The sequence below is a fragment of the Ovis canadensis genome, chromosome 1, assembly GCF_042477335.2.
Source record: "Ovis canadensis isolate MfBH-ARS-UI-01 breed Bighorn chromosome 1, ARS-UI_OviCan_v2, whole genome shotgun sequence".
NCBI lineage: Eukaryota > Metazoa > Chordata > Mammalia > Artiodactyla > Bovidae > Ovis > Ovis canadensis.
The window spans coordinates 46,508,400-46,532,644 of NC_091245.1; the positions used below are offsets into that span (position 1 = coordinate 46,508,400).

The 24,245-nt window shown below is 35.2% G+C and overlaps 1 protein-coding gene across 1 annotated transcript in view; it reads left to right on the forward strand.

Moving 5' to 3' along the window:
- The window catches only part of LRRC7 (leucine rich repeat containing 7), a 615,708-nt gene that overhangs the window by 495,245 nt on the left and 96,218 nt on the right, over window positions 1-24,245 (forward strand). Inside the window, exons 15-21 of the mRNA XM_069565050.1 lie at window positions 735-834; window positions 5,290-5,414; window positions 7,432-7,680; window positions 11,855-12,055; window positions 17,539-17,650; window positions 17,863-18,043; window positions 19,691-21,371. Of these exons, the coding sequence (XP_069421151.1) occupies window positions 735-834; window positions 5,290-5,414; window positions 7,432-7,680; window positions 11,855-12,055; window positions 17,539-17,650; window positions 17,863-18,043; window positions 19,691-21,371 (2,649 nt within the window). The remainder of the gene's footprint in view (window positions 1-734; window positions 835-5,289; window positions 5,415-7,431; window positions 7,681-11,854; window positions 12,056-17,538; window positions 17,651-17,862; window positions 18,044-19,690; window positions 21,372-24,245) is intronic.

Here is a 24,245-nt window from a genome sequence, read left to right on the forward strand (position 1 = left end):
ATCCTAAATTGCCATTGTACTTCACTCTTATTAATAAATGTCATGAAATAAGCATAAACTATTAAACAATATCATTATTCTCAATGTTTATATATTGTATTTAAAATCAAAGTTCTAAAAACCTTCAAAAATTGCATTTCTGAAATAAAATTAATATAGAGAATTAAATGTTATTATCCATAGGTAAATTCTTTGTGATATATCAGATACAAGGACAGTTGCTTATGTATATGTAGACTTTGTCTTTGGTTACAAAAATCTCTTAAAAGTAAATGCTTATGTTTTAACTTAATTGAATTCATAGATGATCTTGTATAGTATGAACTTAATAGCAAATTCCATTTGCCTTTTTAAGGCAACAGTTAATGAACATATAGAACTATACCAAAAGTTTGCTTAGTTGAAACAGTTTAACACATTTTGGTCTCTTCAAGGTAAAAACAGGTATTATTCAATGAAGATGAATAGGTTTTGAAAAAGAAAATAATAAAGAAAAAGAAAATCTCACTATGAAACCCTTATAATTTCAAAATATTCCTCTACAGTAGTCTTATTTTATCTTACATTTTATTTTTTTGTTATTTTTCCCTACTTTTCTTTTAATTGTTCATTCAACACAGTGAGGCCAGACTGTTGACCTCTATCTTATAGCCAGACTGTTGACCTCTATCTTATATAAAAGAAATATTCTTTATATTTCTAATATTAATCTAATTTATATCCTTTGCTTCCAGTCCAAAGCCCTTATCCCTTTACAAACTGAAGCCCATCCAGAAACAAAGCAAAGAGTATTGACTAACTACATGTTTCCCCAGCAACCTCGTGGTGATGAAGGTAAACATAGAAATTTCTCCTATACTTGTATGATTATGGATAAAAGGGATTAATTTCATTCTAACTCTGGCCAATACTAGCACATGGCCATGCCACATAAATCATTTGGGAGCTAACTCCAAGCACAGATCTTATCTTCCATACGATAATATTTTATTAATAAGTGAAATTTCAAAAAACATAACTCTTCCTCTCTATATTTATCATGAAAATAACATTGACTCTTAGGAGCAATATCTTATCTTGGTGAATTGACAGGCACAAGACTTCTAACTAAGCACTCAGTTCAGTTCAGTGGCTCAATCATGTTAGACTATTTGCAACCCCATGGACTGCAGCACGCCAGGCCTCCCTGGCCATCACCAACTCCTGGAGTTTACTCAAACTCATGTTAATTGAGTCAGTGATGCCATCCAACCATCTCATACTCCATTGTCCCCTTCTCCTTTTGCCTTCAATCTTTCCCAGCATCAGAGTCTTTTCCAGTGAGTCAGTTCTTCACATCAAGTGGCCAAAGTATGGGAGCTTCAGCTTCAACATTAGTCCTGCCAATGAATATTCAGGACTGATTTCCTTTAGGATGGACTGGCTGGATCTCCTTGCAGTCCAAGGGACTCTCTAGAGTCTTCTCCAACACCACAGTTCAAAAGCATCAATACTTTGGCGCTCAGCTTTCTTTATAGTCCAACTCTCACATCCATACATGACTATTGGAAAAACCATAGTCTTGACTAGACGGACCTTTGTTGGCAAAGTAATGTCTCTGCTTTTTAATATGCCGTCTAGTTTGTCATAACATTTCTTCCAAAGAATAAGCGTCTTTTAATTTTCATGGCTGCAGTCACCATCTGCAGTGACTTTGAAGCCCCAAAAAATAAATCTGTCACTGCTTCCACTGTTTCCCCATCTATTGCCATGAAGTGATGGGACCAGTTACCATGATCTTAGTTTTCTGAATGTTGAGTTTTAAGCCAACTTTTTCACTCTCCTCTTTCAATTTCATCAAGAGGCTCTTTAGTTCTTCGCTTTCTGCCATAAGGGTGGTGTCATCTGCATATCTGAGGTTATTGATATTTCTCCTGGCAATCTTGATCCCAGCTTGTGCTTCATCCAGCCCAGCGTTTCTCATGATGTACTCTGCATATAAGTTAAATAAGCAGGGTGACAATATACAGCCTTGATGTACTCCTTTCCCAATTTGCAACCAGTCTGTTCTATGTCCAGTTCTAACTGTCACTTCCTGACCTGCATACAGATTTCCCAGGAGGCGGGTCAGGTGGTCTGGTATTGCCATCTCTTTAAAAATTTTCCGCAGTTTGTTGTGATCCACACAGTCAAAAGCTCTAGGCATAGTCAATAAAGCAGAAATAGATGTTTTTCTGGTACTCTCTTGCTTTTTCAATGATCCAATGGATGTTGGCAATTTAATTTCTGGTTCCTCTGCCTTTTCTAAAACCAGCTTGAACATCTGGAATTTCATAGTTCACATACTATTGAAGCCTGGCTTGTAAAATTTTGAACATTACTTTGCTATCACATGAGATAAGTGCAATTCTGTGGTAGTTTGAGCATTCTTTGGCATTGCTTTCTTTGGGATTGGAATGAAAACTGACCTTTTCGAGTCCTGTGGCCACTGTTGAGTTCTCCAAATTTTCTGGCATTTTCACAGCATCATCTTTTATGATTTGAAATAGTCAACTGAAATTCCATCACCTCCACCAGCTTTGTTTGTAGTGATGCTTCCTAAGGCCCTCTTGACTTCACATTCCAGGATGTCTGGCTCTAGGTTAGTGATCATACCATTGTGATTATCTTGATCATGAAGATCCTTTTTGTATACTTCTTCTGTGTATTCTTGCCACCTCTTCTTAATATCTTCTGTTTCTGTTAGGTCCATACCACTTCTGTCCTTTAATGAGCCCATCTTTGCATGAAATGTTCCCGATAGACAGAGTAGACAGTGTCTGTCTTGAATCTATTTGTCACTTCCATTGTATAATCATAAGGGATTTGACTTAGGTCATACCTGAATGGTCTAGTGGTTTTCCCTACTTTCTTCAGTTTACGTCTGAATTTTGCAATAAGGAGTTCATGACCTGAGCCACAGTCAGCTCCTGGTCTTGTTTTTGCTAACTATAGAGCTTCTCCATTGTTGGCTGCAAAGAATATAATCAATCTGATTTCGGTGTTGACCATCTGGTGATGTCCATTTGTAGAGTCTTCTCTTGTGTTGTTGGAAGAGGGTGTTTGCTAAGACCAGTGAATTCTCTTGGCAAAACTCTGTTAGTGTTTGCCCTGATTCATTTTGTACTCCAAGGGCAAACTTGCCTGTTATTCCAGGTATCTCTTGACTTCCTACTTTGAAAATTCCAGTCCCCTATGATGATGAAAAGGACATCTTTTGGGGGTGTTAGTTCTAGAAGGTCTTGTAGGTCTTCATAGAACCATTAAACTTCAGCTTCTTCAGCATTACTGGTTGGGGCACAGACTTGGATTATTGTGATATTGAATGGTTTGCCTGGGAAAAGAACAGAGATCATTCTGCCGTTTTTGAAATTGCATCCAAGTACTGCATTTTGGACTTTTTTGTTGACTATGATGCTACTCCATTTCTTCTAAGGGATTCTTGCCCACAGTAGTAGATATAATGGTAATCTGAGTTAAATTCACCCATTCCAGTCCATCTCAGTTCACCGATTCCTAGAATGTCGATATTCACTCTTGCCATCTCCTGTTTGACCACTTCCAATTTGCCTTGATTCATGGACCTAACGTTGAAAGAGCAAATTCACTTTAATTCACCCAAGGGTTAAATCCACCCAACCCATTTAAAAGATCAATTTTTAAAAGAAATTATTTGCTCATGAAGTTCATATTTACAGAATAATTACAATAAATGTTGTTAGGTTTTTGTTTTTGTTTTTGTTTTGTTTTTACTTAAAAAGGAAAGTGAATCATTTGTGGATATTTTTCTTCAGATTTTGATCTACAGAAGTAGGAAAAGGAAATCTTGTTTCATACGTATTTTTCAGGCTTCAGTAAAAGTGATCTTTTAGAATTTATGAAGTAAAATCCACTATGTTTACATAGGTTATAAAAAGAATCTTAAGTAAAGATTATGTTTTATTCATGCAATTTTACTTACATTCTTTTTTAATATCCCTAGATTAACAGAATATTTCATTTTGAAAAGATATAGGAGAAAATGAAAAGTCTCTCATATTTGCCAGTTATTTCTGAAATCTAGCCTCAAAGATTAAATCCCCAATTTGATCCAGGGAATGAGGTTAGACCTAGTTAGGTAAGATGGGGTATTAAGAAATTAGCCTAATTTGTTTTGTTTTGTTTTCCTTTGAGGAGAGCAGAGCTGGTAACAGAAAAGCTTTCTTGAACTTTAAGCAAGTCACTTTTTTCACTTTTCATGCAGAAAACCAACTCTCAGAACTCCTTGCAATAAAGTTTTATATATAATAAAGTTGATGTGTTGGGAAAGAATTTAGCCTAAATTAAGTACTTTTATTGGACGTGAATTTTAGCAAACTGGGAGACAGTGGAGGACAGAGGAGCCTGATGTGCTATAGCGCATGGGGTCACAAAGAGTAGAATATGACTTAGCAACAGAACAAAAGTGCTTTTATTGCCTTTTAATGTGAACTTCACAATAATGTTGCAAAGAAGATATTACCATTAACCAGCATGTAAATTAAAGATTGATAAGCCATTTCTTTTCCCTGTTGATTTGAGACATATTTAAACTAATTGAGACCCAAATGTTAAAGACTTCATTTCCACATGTTTTTACCTAGCACCACTACATTGCCCCCCAACCAGACACACAAAACTACAACAAAAAAGTTTGAAATCTTGGGCCATTTATTGCAAAGCAGCGTTACATAGTATCTTTTATAACACCTTAATAAAGATTACTGATGACATTTATGTAATTAGTCACAGGACATGGAATAGAATCCTGCATTGGCCATGGAGAAGCTGCACCACTTTGAACAAGTCTCTCAAAATTCAGTGATAGTTTTCTCATTATTAAATTGAGGATTATATTAGTATGACCATTATGCTGTTTTGCAAATTAAAGGAGATAATAGTTTAAAATGCTTAACTAGCTCTCTCTTTTATCATAATTATGCTATGTCCATTCTCTACACTGGAAAACTTCTCAACCCCAATATATAATTAATGTACACTTAGCAAAGCTGAATTTGGGTTAAGATGTCAAAAGACTATACAACAAATATCAAGAGAATTTTTCCTTTTTTTTTTCCTTTCCTTGTTTTTTACTTGCTTTTTTCTTTCTATCCCTTTATTTTTTCTTTTCTTTTTTTTAATATTTGTTTTTAGTACCTATCACCATTTTTTTGTATAGTATACTAAGTTCTATTAAATAATAATTTTTGTAAAAACAAAACAAAACAGTAACACTTTGGAATCTAACTGTAGATTTCCAGTCAGACAGTGACAGCTTTAACCCCACACTATGGGAAGAACAGAGACAACAACGCATGACTGTTGCCTTTGAATTTGAAGAAAAAAAGGAAGATGATGAAAATGCTGGGAAAGTTAAGGTGAACCTTTTAATTTTTGTTTCCTCTTCCTTCTCATTATTTTTGTTTGTTCATTGTTATTATTCAGATAGACTTTGGGACTCACTGACTGACCTCTGCTAGAAGGTCAGATACATCTTCAAGTTTCACGGCGGTACTTTTCCTTATAGCAGGATGTGATTTTGGAAGCACGGCTGTGCTTCAGAATGAGGCAAACATCCTGACTGAGAAAATTTCATAAACCACCCCATCTTACAGAATAGCAACATGAGAGATTCAAGCTGAGAGAAAGCAAAAAACAAAACTAACAAAAAGTCTGAGTAGTGGGCTTCACCTAATACCTTACTACTACATCTTTGAAACACTGAAATGCTTTTTTAACCACTGAGCAAGGCAGGGCATCATTCAGACTGTATGAAGTCAAAATCCACATATATGAAAGAGCCAGTGGGTTGATATATTACATTGCATTAAAATTTTGGAAAGATTCTACGTTTCCGGAATGTTTGAGAAGACGTTATGAATTTTCTTAAGTGTGAGAACAAGTTTTTCACTTAGTGTGAATGTCTAATAGCAGATAGTATCCCTTAAGGAAAATTACTTAAAATTTTTCACCTTAAAGCATATTTTAAAAAATCCTTTATTGGTACTAATCTAAGTAACAAGGTCAGAATTTTAAAATCTATATTTTTCCATTATATAAATTTGAAAATGTCAGAATTTATATGAATTACATTAACATCAGGTCTTCATCTTATCATCAGGGCAACATCTTGAATCTCTCATCATTTTTATATTATTTTTGCACTTTTTCCATCATGGATACTAACAGCTCTCACCCTTGGTGACTACTTGCCTAAGTAATTGTATATGCATCCTGTTAATAGATCTGGATTGTGTGACATGTTCTTCTCTGTCTCCTCCTTCCCACATTTTCTAAACTTTTGTCTTGAACCAGCACACCATAGAACCTTACTGTAATTGACAAAGCCTACCTGTATCATTGTGAAGAACTCAAAATAGATTCCCAAATCAAAATAACAATTGTGTTAAAGATTTGGGTTTTAAAAAAATGTTTCTGAATGGTTGATTAGTGCTGTCTAATAACCAAAGAGACATTTTTAACTAAAACAAGAAAAAAGACCTTTAGAACATTTCAGTTCTTCTTGTAAGGATTTTATATGTTAAATCCGGAACCAATGGATGATGCATTCTATCCTGGACCTCTGATTCATTCTTTTATTTCACTGAATGTCAAAAACTACATAATTCTTCCTTAAAAAAAGAAAAAAACAATTCAAAGGCTCTAGGAAGAAAAGAGTACACTTAATATGCTTTGGTATATGTGTCAATGAAAGCATAAAATATAGTAAATGCAAACAGACATTTAGAAGCCCTGTTCGTGTGTTATGTGATCAGGTTTGATTTTAATGAGAGTAGGTTCATTATACTTTAGAGTACATTTTCTCTATGTTTATTTATATTTGATTTATTTTATATATTGGGGAAATAATACATGTTTCCAAAATCTCAGAGTACTTGGTTTTGACTAATTTGAGTATTTCCAATGCTATTGGTTATTGGAAAAATTAGAATATGAGCGAACATCTAAATAAATCATCATGGAAGCATGATGAATGGAATATGCTGAAATCTTACACGAAATTATACTTTTCTGGCTCATTACATATACATTAAATTTAGCACCATTTTCATTTTACCTTTAATTTACATAAAATTTTAAAAGGAACTGCTAACCTATGGCATTAACTTCCAAATGGACTAGAGTATAATGCCCTACTTATAGTGTGCTTAGTGTAGTATGAATGCTGCCTTGTGTGAAGAAATTGAGACCCTGTGGTTTTGTGTGACACTGGTACTGTTTTATCACGCAGAGTTAAAACTAATTTTCTGATGGTTGTTTTAAACGCATTACCCAGAATGAAAAAAAAAAATCAAGAATAGAAAAATGATAAAGTGAAAGTTTTGCTACAGTGCTCCTCTTTCTCCCAGAAAATGGAGATTCCTTCTCCCACAGGATCACTCCTGCCAAGCCCCCTGGGAAAGGGGCCAGCGTGGGATTACTCTCCAACCTGCCAGACTGTCTGGCGATTGCTGCACACCATGGGCCAGGTGTGATCAGCAGATCCAAGAAATGCCTGTCCCCCAGAATGACCCACAGCTGGCATGGGGTTGTATAAGTGGCCTCCAGCAGGAAAGGAGCATGTGCACTCCATTGCCAGTTGCAGCACAATCTACCACTCTTCCCTCTCTAAGTGGCAGACAGGTAGGCCTAGGTGTTTGGGGTAGGAGAATCCCCTATGTAGAAGCAACCTTGGAACAGTGGTTTATGGGGTATGTTCTGCATGATGTGGGGTAAGAAATGTTGATCATCTAGAAACCTTTCAATTGCCAATGTTTGATCCCAATTTAACTTTTGTTCATTGACATCGGCAATGGGGAGGGAAGAACTGAGTCAGAGGGGGAGGGAACATCAATATGAGATGCCTACTGGTGGGATAGCTGGCATGGTTTTTGAGTTGGGTACTTCATTTTTGTTTATGTGTTTTTTTCCAAGGTCTTTCTCTTAAAGTGTGGGAATACCAATAGTTGGGCAGAATGTTGATGACACTATTGATGCAATCTAAATTGTCCCCAGACATACACACATTTTTCTGTAATATCAATTCTAGGAGAGATTGAATAACTAAAGCTAGATTCTTAAAACAGCATGAAATTGCAATTGAAATTTGCTGAGAGTGGATTTTGAACACAAAGATGAACATCTATTGAAAAGCATCAATTTCCCTTTAATTTGAAGGCACAGATAATGAGAATTCCTGTAAGAGAAGATTGGCCTGGAAATTCTGGCAAATAGGACTTCCTTATCTCAGTAGGTGGGGTGTTTAAGAGTTTAATGAAAAAGAAAATCTTCATGGGAAGTAGAAGAGCACTACTTTTTATAAACTTTATCATCCACATATAGTGGACTAGATTCTTATTCTGCGGCTTATATTCTTTCTACAATATAAAGCAAGCTGAGAATCCTAACTGAAACTACTATAGGTTTCCTTTCTATAAAATGTTCCAATTAATTTCTAGAATAAGATATTTAAAAGAACTAACAACCAAAGCATTAACTATTATTTCTCTTACTGGAATTTACAGTCAAATCAAATTATATTTTAATCATTATATAAGAAAAGCATACTTCTATGTGAATTTGTGATATCATTTCTAAATCCCTTACTGGTTTTTTTTTTTTTTCCCTTACTGTTAACATTAATTCTTCATTGCCAAATCTTTGGGAGTCTCCAACATCTTGCAGCTACTATTTGCATTTACTGCACTTTTTTCAAGGTCTAAGATATATATAATGTTGTGAAACACTTCTATTTTTCAAAATTAAGATAAAATAACATTTCAGTAAAAATCTTGCATTTTGATAAAATGTATATGTAAAATGAGCAAATACTTTATGGTGAGTGATATAGACAATATTTTACTAAGAACATAACTGACAAATTTTTACCACCTATTACATATATCCCATATTAGAATAAGGGAATATTTATAACTTATATATTTAGAAATATAAAGAAACTACTTTTTTATTTGAGCTTTACCAAACTATAAATATAATTGTATTTATGATCATGTTTATTCATTTCAGAAGCACATCACACATGAGTTGGAAACACTTTGCATAGTGCCTGGCACATGGCAAATATTGAATAAATGATATTGGTGCATACAACCTGAAAAAGATCCAGTTAGATATTATGGTTAGACATATATATAATAGATCTAAATTGCCAAAAGACTCCAGATTTTAAAAATACCTAAGTAGAATCTAATATTAAAAATAGTATCTAATCTCTGAATAGAAATTGTATATTTTCAAAGAACTTTTACATTTATCTTATTTGAGTTCTGAATTAACTCTAAATATTATCATTACATCTACTTATTTTACACAAATAGAAACTGGTCAGATTTGTGGCTTATAGCTAGTTGGGGGTAAAATTTAGTTATTCCAGTCAATTCTGCTGGTAGACTAGCAAATGGGAAGCAAGGACCTTATTGTATAGGTGGAACAATTCCAGATTTCATGATTTTCCACAATTTGGAGAGGAGCCTCTTTAAGGAAAAGAATATAAAATAACCCTGTAAATACATAAGTAGGGCCCCTTATAAGGCTTTGAAAGAGCCCATGAAGGTGATATACCCTCAAACAAACTTCTTTAGCTTCATGGCAAATCTACTCTATTTCCACATTTAAATATTTTTACAGAGATAAAGTACCCAAATATATTCAGTGATGTGACCAAATATAACATTAACTTGTTTATAAAAAAACCAGAAAGTTTCAGCACTATGGCCATAAGAAAATAGTTATCTAATCGTGTCAGTGGAGACACAGCATCTTCAAAAATTAGATTACATTATTCAATGAAGTATTTAATTCAATTAAGAAAGAACATGTCCCATCCCATTTTTTGCCTTTGATTCAGTTTACAAATGTAATTTTACATTGAAGATATTTTAAGATGTGTAGAATTTTAATTTAATGCCTTATTTGAAAATTACTTTTCATTCATATACCACCACTTATTAAAAATTAAAAGGTGTTCTTAATTGGTATACTAGGCATATCATTTTATAATTTAAATTTTATAAATGTAGTTTTTTGACTTTTAGTCCTCTGATATCAGGTATTTTTAAACAAGTTCAATAATATAATTTAAAACTCAGATTGAATTTGTGATTAATGTTTCTAATACCAATTTAAACAGCAGATCCAAGAATGCATGCATCCCAGTGGACTTTGTCTAGCATGGCTATCATCCTTTTTATTTATTTAAGAATGCATTATAAAGTACCCTGAGAAATACTTATATTACACTCTAACAACTTATACTTTTTTTTTGTAAAGTCTAATTTTTTTATGGGTTATATTTTTTTAGATTTATTTCTATATATTATTAACTTCATCCTTGTTTCAGCATGTTAAGGATTAAATCACATTTCAATGATATTTATACTAACAAAATTATCTGATTTTTTATAAGCTTTCTAAACATTAATTGAAAAAATAATTTTAGTACTGAAGCGAATGTTAAAAATCATCCAGTGAAGTCTAATCCCAGTATTTAATATGGACAGTGAGCCACAAGAAAATATACTAGAGTAACAAAGTTGGTGGATTTGCTAAACTGCAGATGAGCAAAAGTGTTTGAATTCATATTTATAACCCTCAGATCTATACCACTGTCATAGTTTCTTACATTCCATGTGTTACACAGGTATGGGGGGATGTGTGTGCCCCACCCTTTTTCTCTTTTAATCTCTCATTCCCTCTCTTCCTCTTCCACCTCTGCTCACTTCTAAACCACCCTCACACATATTTTTAATAACACATACTCACCACAGTCACATAAATCATTCCATTTTGTAAAGTTGATTCTACTCAGATGCAAAAAGACATGGCTATTAGAATAAACCAAGCCAAGTAAATATGCCCCTATTTTTCCTCTTACTCCATTTTAATCAGCCTGGATAATTTATATCTATGCCATTTTAAATATATTTTAAGCACTCTGATGGTGGAATATTCTATATGGAATGTCTCATATTTTCTTTCTCTAAATTAAATGTGAAGAATAATAATTAATATACATGTATTCCTTAAAGTGAGATTCATATGCCAAAAATGAATTCAAGAATGGAAATAAATCTCTCAATAAAAACCAGCCAAAATTTACGTATTTACCTAGACTATCTTAGACAAAGGTCTCAATTTTTTTTCTCTTTATTGTAAGATATAACCTATAATGCATGTTACTTTATTAGGGTAAAAGCTAACATGAAAACCTTTCTAAAGGTGTTTCTTTAAGTTATTAACAAGAATTAGCTACCTACCTTCTGATGTAACATGCTGATTAACATAGAGCTGGTGCATATTTGATGATATTAATAGATAGTGTCAACTCCCCATTTTTTTCAATAAGTGATAAATCTACTTGTAAATCTTTTAGAGTCTCATTGCATCACCTGCATTGATATTTCAAAGATATTTCTAATGTCAAAAGTTATTTATAAATAATTAAGATAGTGCAGAGAATAGCCTCTAAAGTATAAATAAAGCTGACAGTAACTTGATTAAATTTTTCAGAGATTACCAATCACTTAAGTGTTTGACCTACTGCTATTTCAACCATTTATAGAGTAGGTCTAAACAGGATAAAACCCCAAAATTGTTTTTAATCTAGAAGGGTGACCAGGGGTGGGGAGAAGCCCTAGGAGGCAGAGTGTGTAAAGAACACTCTATAGCACAGTTTTTCAGCCAGCTCAACACTCACTATATTGCATTTGGTTATACTACTGCGCATAAAATGGAGTTTTGTGAACATGCTTGCTGAAGGTATTTTTATGTTAAATTTCTTTTTATAAACTTCTAGGTTGAAATAAACCTAAAACGATATCCAACTCCTTATCCAGAGGATTTAAAGAATATGGTAAAATCTGTTCAAAATCTGGTGGGTAAACCAAGCCATGGAGTGCGTGTTGAAAATTCAAATCCAACTGCTAACACGGAGCAAACTGTGAAAGAAAAATATGAACACAAGTGGCCTGTAGCCCCAAAGGAGATTACAGTGGAGGTATTTCAAGGTTATTGGTAATTGCCAGTGTGGTTTGGATTTTTTGAAATTACTAAATGATATTTTTTTTAACTGAGCAGATCTTCATTAGGTGCATTTTTTCCTAATGTATAAATAAATCTGTCTACTCTTTTTAACTCTGAGGGTTGCATTTAATAAATGACACCTTCATGGTCTTAAACCATTAATACAGCTTCGAAAGTTCCAATACGCAGAAGGAATAGTTTACTCACCTGGCTAGTCCTGGTCAGTAAGTTAAATCATTTTCACAATATTCCTTTGACTATCCCTAACTTTTATTGTATGAGTCATTAGAGAAGTATAAATGAAGTTTTATTATTATTCTGCAGATCTTATTAAAACTCTTGATCAGATTTAGGGCCAATTTTTTTAAATATTTTTGTGTTTGGGTTTCACCCTTTATAGAAAACACTATTATAAGCAGCAAAAAGGGGGCAATAACTTTGAAATTTAGCTTTATGGAATGTAATATGAAGCTTAATTCCTATATTTTAGAATGAATTAAATATTCATCCTTATCAATTTGTGTGGTCTGAAAAGAATTCAACTACATTTATGCCACCTCTGTACTATCTCATCTACTCTTCAACTAATTTTATTATCATCTTTTTATCTTCATTAGAAACATAACTGATATGAGTATATCTAGAAATTCCTATACATGCTGCTTAAATATCTAGGTTGACAAAACTCTTTTACAAATCTGCATTTCAAAGCGTCAGTTTGTTGCACTGATTGAACACCAACTGTACATTTAACACTGTGCTAAACACTGTGAGAGAAAGAAAAGAAATATAAAATGTATTAATAGTCCCCAAATAATTTAGAGACTAACCAGGTAAATTTAAGACAGATGAAGCAACTGGAGAATATATAAAGTGTGATAACATGATCGGCTTTGTGATGGAGAGTACAGTACTCTAAGAAACTGGAGACACACATGATCATTGCCAGTCACTTTAAAAGTTACATGACGTGTTAAAGGTTGAATTCCATGTTCAAGATTGGGTGATTCTTTTAAAGTCAAAAACAGAGGAAGGCATTCTAGGCAAAGAGAAAAAAAAAGCCTAAGCAAAAATAAGCATGGTGTGCACCACTTATTCATTTTCAGCACTTCTTTATTTTGCCTATAAGAGCCATATTAATGTACTTCTTCATTTCTAAAATATTACAGATATTTTATAACAAAGCAACAGACTTTTATATCTAAGTACTGCAATAATATAAAAAGGAGGAAAATTAAGAGCTAGTGTGTACACAGAAGTATACATACACTTTATATTTAGCTCTCCTGTCATCATATAACTGTAAGGTAATGATAATCCATAAGCTGAATAACTACAGCAAAATACATAGATCCTAAAATTGCTTTATACCTGGATGGAAGAAGTGAGGCAAGGAAAAAGGAGCTTTGATCATGAATTTAATGATAACCTGATAGTAGAGAAAAAATCTTAAAATTGTCCGACAAGGACTCCAAACTTAACAAATCCAAAAAAAAATTTAATCTTTTCACTTCAGACTTACTTCTCCTCTGCATAATTGGTCTTGACCTCAGCTGGTACCATTATCTACCAGTTCACTCAAGCTAGACAATTGAGAGGTATTTTGATTTCTTTTTCCTTCTTTCTCCCTTCTCTATGCCCCTTCCAAACAATCACCAACGCCTATACAGTTTCATGAGTGAGTCTCCTAATACTCCTCAGGTCTTGCTTGAACTCTGCCCTTCATTTCTGTAAAAACTGTCAATTTCTTGGCTTACTTTGTCCCAAGCTTCCTCACTGCCTTGCTTTTGATCTTTACAAAACACAAGTCTAATCCTGCCCTCCTTAAAAAACAGTACAGTGACTTGGTATTAGCTATCTGAACTTCCTAATTAGCTATAGTAGACAAGCTAAATAAGACGGAAGCTCAGCTTTTAGCTTCATATTTATTTCTGTGATTTGCCCCACTCTTAGTTTTCTTATTCTACAAGCCTTTTCCTCTTGAAATTTCACTGATAATATCAACATTTTTCCTGAAATCAAGATTCTAGATCTTTCCTCAATTTTTAGACATCCTAGAACGAGAAGATGTTGCTTTCTGTATCATCCTCCCTTTTCAAATTACTGCACGCAAATTAAGGGGCCATACTCCAGTATTCTTGCTTAGAGAATTCTATAGACAGGGGAGCCTGGTTGGGTTATAGTCCAGACACGACTGAGCAACTAAGCACCCACACCCTCTATCTATTCTACTTTCAGATATAATAAATACAAATAACCAAGTGTCTAGCTGGTCTGTGTATATTATGCATTTTTATTTTATGTTTTGCCTGTGTATGAAATTTTTGAATCATCATTATTTAGATCATACTGCCAAGAATGTGGAAGAGTACCCTCTTCCACACTACATGATATATTTATCCATGTTGTTAAATATGGAGAACCACGAAAAAGGCAAATAGAGGTAGGCAGAATCAGAAAACAGAAAGAAAAAAAAAAGGTAAAAACAACAGAGAAAGACGAAGAAGGAAAATATATCAATATAATTATTGATCACTTTCTATTTGCAACCCTATGCCAATAGTTTTAATGTAAATCTAGACTGAGACTATGGCCAAGAATACCATAAACTGGATGACTTAGAAACAGTTTTTAAGGAGCCAGATTTTATTTATATATAAAAATCAAAGCCTAAGAGACTTAAAATTTCAAAGGCTCAAAAGTGTCAGTGGTTAATAAACAGTTATAGCCAAGAAATACATAACAGTTCTATTTATTATTGTTAGGTCTGAACAACTTAGTAAATATTTATGCCCCATTTAGTGGTTGAGAAACAGTACACAAAACCAATTCAATGGACATGAGTTTGAGCAAACTCTGAGAGATAGTGAAGGACAGGCAAGCCTGGCGTGTTGCAGTCCATGGGGTCGCAGAGTCAGACATGACTTAGTGACTGAAAAACAACACACATAAACTGAAAGAAAAAATAACAGTTTTATTTCACTCTTAAATAACCAAAACTACTTACTAATGAAATGTGTGCACCTTTTAGACACCACCTACCACCTCAAACCTTGGAATAATATTGGATACCACAATTCTAAATTCTGTTTCACATTGATTTTTGGGTGGCACTTGATTTTTTGATCACAGCAACAAATACCCAATTCACAAAGACTATTAATCAAAGAAGTGTGCAACTGAATTTTGAAATTGAGAGCTACCTAGGGTAGCAGACATAAAGATAACTATTGTGCATAAATTTATATCACTACTTACTCAGGAGAATAAACAAGCCACTTTTATACCTAGAAAAATGAAAATTTAGTATTTTTGCATTTCTTAATGTTCTCTTGCTACCTGGTTAATTGGGAATAATAAGTTGAATTCAGTTCATTTCAGTTGCTCAGTTATTTCTGACTCTTTCCGACCCCATGGACAGGCTTCCTCATCCATCAGCAACTCCCAGAGTTTACTCAAACTCATGTCCATCGAGTCAGTGATACCATCTAGCCATTTCATTCTCTGTCGTCCCCTTCTCCTCCTGCCTTCAATCTTTGCCAGCATCAGGGTCCTTTCCAGTGAGTCAATCTTCACATCAGGTGGCCAAAGTATTGGAGTTTCAGCTTCAACATCAATCTTTCCAATGAGTCTTCAGGACTGATCTCCTTTAGGATGGACTGGTTGAATCTCCTTGGAGTCCAAGGGACTCTCAAGAGTCTTCTCCAACACCACAGTTGAAAAGCATCCGTTCTTTGGTGCTCAGCTTTCTTTATAGTCCAACTCTCACATCCATACATGACTACTGGAGAAACCATACATTTGACTAGACAAACCTTTGTCAGCAAAGTAATGTGTCTGCTTTTTAATATGCTGTCTAGGTTGGTCATAGCTTTTCTTCCAAGGAGTAGGCATCTTTTAATTTCATGGCTTCAGTCACCATCTGCAGTGATTTCGGAGCCCAAAAATATAAAATCTCTCACTGTTCCCATTTTTTTCCTATTTGCCATGAACTGATGGGACTGGATGCCATGATCTTAGTTTTTTTTAATGTTAAGTTTTAAGCCAACTTTTTCACTCTACTCTTTCACTTTCATCAAGAGGCTCTTTAGTTCTTCACTTTCTGCCATAAGGGTGGTGTCATCTGCATATCTGAGATTATTGATATTTCTCCCAGCAATCTTGATTCTAGCTTGTGCTTCATCCAACCCAGCATTTCTCATGCTGTCTCTGCATATAAGCTGAATAAGTAGGGTGACAAATATGCAGCCCTGACATACTCCTTTCCCAATTTGGAGCCAGTCTGTTGTTCCATGTCCAGTTCTAACTGTTGCTTCTTGACCTGCATAGATTTCTCAGAAGGCAAGTCAGGTGGTCTGGTATTCCCACCTCTTCAAGAATTTTCCTCAGTTTGTTGTGATCCACACAGTCAAAGGCTTTGGCATAGTCAATAAAGCAGAAGTAGATGTTTTTCTGGAACTCTCTTGTTTTTTGAATGATCCAGTGGATGTTGCCAATTTGATCTCTAGTTGCTCTGCCTTTTCTAAATCCAGCTTGAACATCTGGAAGTTCATGGTTCATTTACTGTTGAATCCTGGCTTGGGGAATTTTGAGCTTTAATTTGCTAGTGTGTGAGATGAATGCAATTGTGTGAACATTCTTTGGCATTGCCTTTCTTTTGGATTGGAATGAAAACTGACCTTTTCCAGTCCTGTGGCCATCGCTGAGTTTTCCAAATTTGCTACAGAAGTTTAAAATCCATTGGTTTTTTTAATATGATTATTTTGTTATAAAGTTATATTCTTATACCAGTGTTGTTCATTACACTCAGTGAATGAATTTAGAGTGAAGATTTAGCAGGCTAGATTGATCATGAGAAAACCAGAAATCTTAGGAAGAAGGCATGACATAACCAAAGAAACTGAGATGATCACTTGGAAAACAGTAGGCATTGAGAGAGAGATTGGTGGTTAAAATAGGTCCAATTGTGCATTAACTTTGTTAATAATCCAAAAAAAAATCTAGTTTGTCAGTGTATACTTTACTCTTAGAACTCTAAAAGAGTTCACCCCTTAGAACTCTTACATGCTTCTATCTTATATATTACTTATATATTACTTATCATAATTCAATCTTGTTTTATGAGTTATATCTAACTCCGTAACTAGACTGTAAATCCCCACAGGGCATGGGTGACATTTTGTCTTTCTTTGGAAACTCTGCAGTTCTTCGCACAGTGTAAGACATATAAATAGCTTTCAAAAAGTGTTTGAGGGATAAATGGACTCATTTAAATTAGGAAAAAAAAAACATTTTAGTGCTTACCTTAGAGATACGTATGATTCACTTCTTCTAGCGTGCCACAGTGAACTAGATTCTAGAGTCCTATTATATCTGAGCCAAATAAAGATATTGCCTTCTTGGTTAACCAGTATTTAAATGTTTACTTTCCTTGTCCTATATTATTATATCTCTCAGGATTCTTTTGTTCATCCAGCTAATGAAATGAGGATTGGGGAACTTCACCCTTCATTAGCTGAGACCCCTCTGTACCCACCCAAACTTGTTCTGCTAGGGAAGGACAAAAAAGGTAACATTGTGAACCTGATGTGGAAAATGTGCCACAAATGCATGTGCATGACGAATCACCAGTTGTAAATTATGATACACCATAGTCTATAGAAATATTTTGTAATATGTATTTCTGACATTCACTAGTATGCTATTTTTCATACTTGCTTTTCTGTTTATACTTGTCAATGTTCATAGCACTATAATATTTTTTTTCCCTTTACATTTCAGAATCAACTGATGAATCTGAAGTTGACAAAACTCACTGTCTGAATAACAGTGTTTCCTCAGGCACTTACTCAGACTACTCACCTTCCCAGGCTTCCTCAGGATCCTCTAACACCCGGGTTAAAATGGGGTCCTTGCAGACAACAGCTAAAGATGCAGTACATAATTCTTTGTGGGGTAACAGGTGTGTTTAGAATTCCCTCTTTTCTGTCCCCAAATGCTTATTTTCAGCAACTTTTTAAAAAATGGAATCTTCCTAATTTGGGAATTGTGTTCAGCACATGAATGGCATAGAAGACCTAAGGGGCAGGTAAGCAAATGTAGTCCCGCTGGGATTTCCAAGAGCGAATGAATCCATTTTGTGAAGCAAAACCATTGTTTATGGGAGAGATGGTAAGAGATTAGCAGATTGAGAGGATAGAACCAAAAATAATTAATCAAAAGTTGTGTTTGCATCATTACATAATTGTGACATATTTGGGCATTCAGCATCCAAAATGGTGTTAAAAACTAGAGTAAAATGCATGGAAAGCACTAAGTGCTGAGTACAAAGTGAACTCAATAAATTTTTCATTGGCCTCTTCATCATCATCATTTTATCACCACATGGGAAAGTTAGAATGTAAGTAAAAGTATTAAATCCTTCCAAAATGCCTTCTATTCTATTTTACTTTCATTTTTACAGATATATTAAGATCAAAAGCCATAGAGGGCAATAAAGTGACTCAGAGAAGTAGCATTTGCCCAGTTCTGATTCCTTTTTTTATAGCTTGTTGCTATATTTCACACTACAAATAGCAAATAAAAATTGTCATATGACATAGATAATCAATGACTTCCATGCAGATTTAACTGATAATATCAATACCATCTGCAATATATTCTTTGGTAATTAATTAATGACTGTTTCTACTCACTGATGCCAATGATAAAAATTTAACTCAGTTTATAAATTTATTATTTGTCATACAAGCTGAGACTGATTTAGGTACTTTTGGAAAATGCCTTCCAATGCACTTTTTTTTTTCAGTTAGTGAAAGCACTTAAAAGGCTATAATAAAAGATATATAATTTGAGATTAGTATGCAAATGGTTTAAAATAAACTTAGAAAAATGGGCATCATCTAGAGATACTGTGGTCACTGGAATAAACATACCAATGACCAATACTCATAATTTTATTTACCTTCTAGAAAAAGATATGTGAATGCATTCACTATACAATGGATTTAATGTCTTCCAATACCTGCCCCTCAAATATATTATTTGAAGACAATTTGAATTTATTTGATATACCAAAAAGTGATAAGAAAGGTACCTTCAACCAATAGTTTGGAAGTGTACTGAATCAGAAATTCCAGAGATGGAGGCCAAGAATCAGGTAGTTCTAATTATCAGACAGGTTTCAGGACCATTACTGAAAATCTCTGTATTTCTTCATTCACTCATTTATTCATTCATTCCTTCATCTGACAAATATGTGCTTAGTACCTACTATGTGCCAAGTACTATGTTAGGCACGAAGAGAAAAAAAAACCTCTGCCCTCATGAGTTTACATCCTGCAGAGGACACAAGGCAATGTGCAATAAATATAATAGGTAAGTAAACTATATGTACTGGAAGGTGGTAACTGAGAAGAAATAAAAGATCAGGGTAAAGGGGTGAATTTTTTTGGACATGAAATAAAAATACTATTCTTAATCATAAGTGAAGTGTGGCTGAATGATCAGTTGAACAAAGGATGCTGGTATTCTTGCCTGCTTGTTCTCTTTCTGGCAAAGACCCAGCTCTTCCTCATTTTCATGTTTCTTCTTCCCATTGTGTTCACAGGATTGCACAATCTTTCCCACAGCCTCTTGATGCAAAGCCATTACTCAGCCAGCGGGAGGCTGTCCCCCCAGGGAACCTACCACAGCGTCCTGACCGGCTGCCAATGAGTGACGCATTCACAGACAACTGGACCGATGGCTCCCATTATGATAACACGGGGTTTGTTGCCGAGGAGACCACAGGCGAGAATGCCAACAATAATCCCCTCCTGAGTTCGAAAGCTAGAAGCACATCTTCTCATGGACGCAGGCCTTTGATTAGGCAGGATAGGATTGTTGGTGTTCCCCTGGAACTTGAGCAGTCTACACACAGACACACACCAGAAACAGAAGTGCCTCCTTCCAATCCTTGGCAGAATTGGACCAGAACCCCTAGTCCTTTTGAAGACAGGACTGCTTTCCCTTCCAAATTAGAGACAACTCCTACCACCAGCCCATTGCCTGAAAGGAAAGAACATATAAAAGAAGCTACTGAAATCCCTAGTCCTTTTTCTCCAGGAGTACCGTGGGAGTATCACGATTCTAATCCCAACAGGAGTCTCAGTAATGTTTTTTCTCAAATCCACTGCCGCCCAGACTCTTCTAAAGGTGTTATTTCGATTAGCAAAAGCACAGAGAGGCTTTCCCCACTAATGAAAGATATCAAGTCCAATAAATTCAAAAAGTCACAGAGTATCGATGAGATTGACATTGGTACATACAAGGTTTATAATATACCATTAGAAAACTATGCTACTGGGAGTGATCACTTGGGAAGTCATGAACGACCTGACAAAATGTTGGGACCAGAGCATGGGATGACCAGTATGTCTCGAAGCCAGTCAGTCCCGATGCTGGATGATGAGATGCTCACCTACGGAAGCAGTAAAGGGCCTCAACAACAGAAAGCATCCATGACCAAAAAAGTCTATCAGTTTGACCAAAGCTTCAATCCCCAAGGAGCAGTGGAAGTTAAAGCGGAAAAGAGGATACCGCCCCCTTTTCAACACAATTCTGAGTACGTGCAACAACCCGGGAAAAACATCGCCAAGGATTTGGTTAGTCCTCGAGCTTACCGAGGATACCCACCAGTGGAGCAAATGTTTTCATTTTCTCAGCCATCTGTTAATGAAGATGCTGTGGTCAACGCCCAGTTTGCAAGTCAAGGCGCCAGGGCAGGCTTCTTGCGAAGAGCTGACTCCCTGGCGAGCTCTACAGAAATGGCCATGTTTAGAAGGGTCAGTGAACCTCATGAGCTAACTCCGAGTGATAGGTATGGCCGACCTCCGTATAGGGGTGGTCTGGATCGCCAAAGCAGCGTTTCAGTGACTGAATCCCAGTTCCTGAAAAGGAATGGCAGGTATGAAGATGAACACCCTTCATATCAAGAAGTGAAAGCTCAGGCGGGAAGTTTTCCAGTTAAAAACCTTACCCAAAGGAGGCCATTGTCTGCAAGAAGCTACAGTACAGAGAGTTACGGTGCCTCCCAAACCAGGCCAGTTTCAGCTAGGCCTACTATGGCAGCTCTTTTGGAAAAAATACCATCTGACTATAACTTGGGTAACTATGGTGACAAGCCATCAGATAACAGTGATATAAAGACGAGGCCCACTCCTGTCAAGGGAGAGGAGAGCTGTGGTAAAATGCCTGCAGACTGGAGACAACAGCTGCTTAGACATATAGAAGCTAGAAGGTTAGACAGGGTATGTTTGGCATTTCTCTGTAAGAATATCCCTCCTGCCTTTAGTTTTACTTTATTGGCATTTCTGAGCACATGTAGTGAAGCATGAACTACATGAATGAATAGATGATGAGCATTTTATTTATCTTATATGTGGGGAAATTGATCATAATAGTTTTTCATGGATACTATTTAATGCTCTTCGAGAGTTCACCACTTGTAGGTCAATTATTTATCAAAACTATCCTAAAAGTGGTTAGTGAGAAAGAATTCAACTCTGTTATATGGGATGGTGCTTCAATTGCTTTCTAGCCATGAGGGCAAAATGCCTCTCCTAGGACACGAAACTGTTCTCTAGTGACCTAGAGAAAATTATTTTTATTGAATCTATGAAAAGTGAGTATTCTGCTCCATTCTGCACAGACTCACATATACTGAAGTCAGACCTAATTTGTTTATAAAATCCGCATATAGTTACTGCTATGGGACTCCTAAAGTTGTTACTTCTAATGAGCAATAATCTTCCCAGCAAGAAACAGAAAAATAAAATAAGCAGAGATTGAATGCCCTCCCACACATTACTTTGTTTAATGAAAGTCCTGCCATTTAGAATGTTGGTTTTCATATAGAAAGAAATGTTTAAATTCTAATCATACTACAGACAACAAAAATAGATGATGTCTTTATGAAGACTATAAACATACAAATTAGTGTGTGTATATTGCAGCAAAAAAGAGGAAAATAATCCCAATTCAGTTAAAATTGAATCACAATAAATCACAGAATGCATAGTAATTGAAGAGAGTAAAAAAAAATTTCTATAAGGCCTGAATTATATTCTTGTTGCTGTTTATATCTCTCTAAGAGAAATCTGGTATTTCATTTTCTAGAACTATGATCAATTGACCGTCACCACTGAGTGTACTTTGTAGCTTTGGTGTAGAGGGCTCTGTACACTGCATTGACCTTAGAATCTTAAAACTCTAGTTTGTGAAAATAGGGCTTTTTGTTCTGATTTTCTAGGTTTCAACGCTCAGTGTAAATTGGGGATCTGGGTAATAATATACCATTAGAATGTTTCACTCAGTAGTTTTAGTTAAAACTATTAAAAGCATAGGTCATTGCATTTATTATATATTTTCTTAATGGTGAATTTTATGTTTTCAGGTGTACTCTTTTAAAATAATTATATTGTTTGTAGGTCGTGTCTACATGACAAGAAAAACAATTATTAATAAGAAAAGAGTGAACTAATAAATGTGGGTGTGGGTGTTAGTTTCTCAGTGTGGAAACTGGTTCTGCCTTGCAAAATATTTCATCAGAATGTCTGTTTCAAATAGATGTGCTCAGTCCCTTTGAAGGGAGCCTCATCAAAGCCCCATGACTGGGTGTCAGTGGGAGACACCTGGTCGGTTGTCACCATGCCTTACTTCAAGTTTTACCCTCCATGTAGACAGATAACTTGAAGGGCGAAAATATTTGGGGACAAATAAAACAGTACAGTTTGGGAACTCTGGCCTTGTGTAGACACGACCATACATAACAGGGTAAGATGAACTAGCCGAGAAAGGTTATCAGAAGCTTTTTGGAGCATGTATACAATGACTAGTAAATTGAGGCAACAAAGGAGTGAATGGAAACAGATAATGAAAAAAAAAAAAAAAAAGACAAAATTTTAAGCATTTGGTACTATCATTTATTTACTAGTTTCCCAGATAAATGTTTCATTTCCCTTGATCAGAGTTGCTGTAAAGTAGGCATCTTCCCTAGTTGGAGCAGGAATTTGGAGGGAGGAAAATAGGACTAAAGAAAGGGGATTTAGATCAGCAGAATTCTAGAGACCCTGCCCATCCCAGATGCAGATAACTAAAAGTAAATTTGTATGTATTTTCCCTTGTTGTGACAATGCCTCCCTTTTAAATTAGTCTTCACATATCCCGTGTCTGTTTATAATTTCCTCAGTTTGTCTTTCATTTTTCAGAGCAATTTCAATGTATGTTCAATAGCTTCTCATTTAATTCAAAGAAAGTAAATTACCTTAGAATACTGCTTCAATCCATCAAATCCTGAAAGCTCTTACTCCTTTCTCTGAGTAACTTCTTCCCTCTCTCAATCAAGTTGCTGAGTTATTCAGGTTGTATCTTACTTAAAACTTACATACAACATAAATTCAGGGTACTGGAGCACAGACTTATTATGTAAAAATAGTTCTGTATTGTGGTATTTGACATTTTGCCCAAAGTGAGATTGCACCAGGCACAGCTTGCTTCCTTCCCAGTAAAATTTAGTTGTGTGATTTGAACTCTGGGAATCAAACAGTTACACTGGAAACTACAAGATCTTTGTCCATTCCTTATAAAAGAGAACTGCCTAGAATCTTGGACATTGGATAAGCTTAACAGCTCTACATAATGTTGGTTAAAGACCTTGCTTGGTGTTGACCTTGGAGAGGCAGCTCTGAGTACTGCCATAGAATAAAGGTGCTTGTTTTCTCCTTTGGTTTGATCTCAAGGCTCGTGCTTCCACTACAGAACCCCACTTGACTGAGAGGTAGTAAAACATGAACCCATATGTCTAAGACTGCTACTCTGCCATAGCTGCTGAGAAATCACTAGACTGAAGTCATTTTAAACCTTAAGGAATCCTTCAAGTGCTAGCTTGAAATGTTCAATGTCCTTCTCAACTTTGGCATGGTGACAATGAAAAAAATTCTCTGAATGAAATAATCAGGTATCCATAACAAATATGAATGGTTGACAGCACACCATCAGGAGTGTAATCGTCTTTCAGTTGACAAAATTCTGATCCTAAAAATCATTACTTTGCAAATAATGCAATAATAACTGTCAGAATAATAACTGTCTCCTGCTAATGTTCAATAATATTCGGTTTTAAA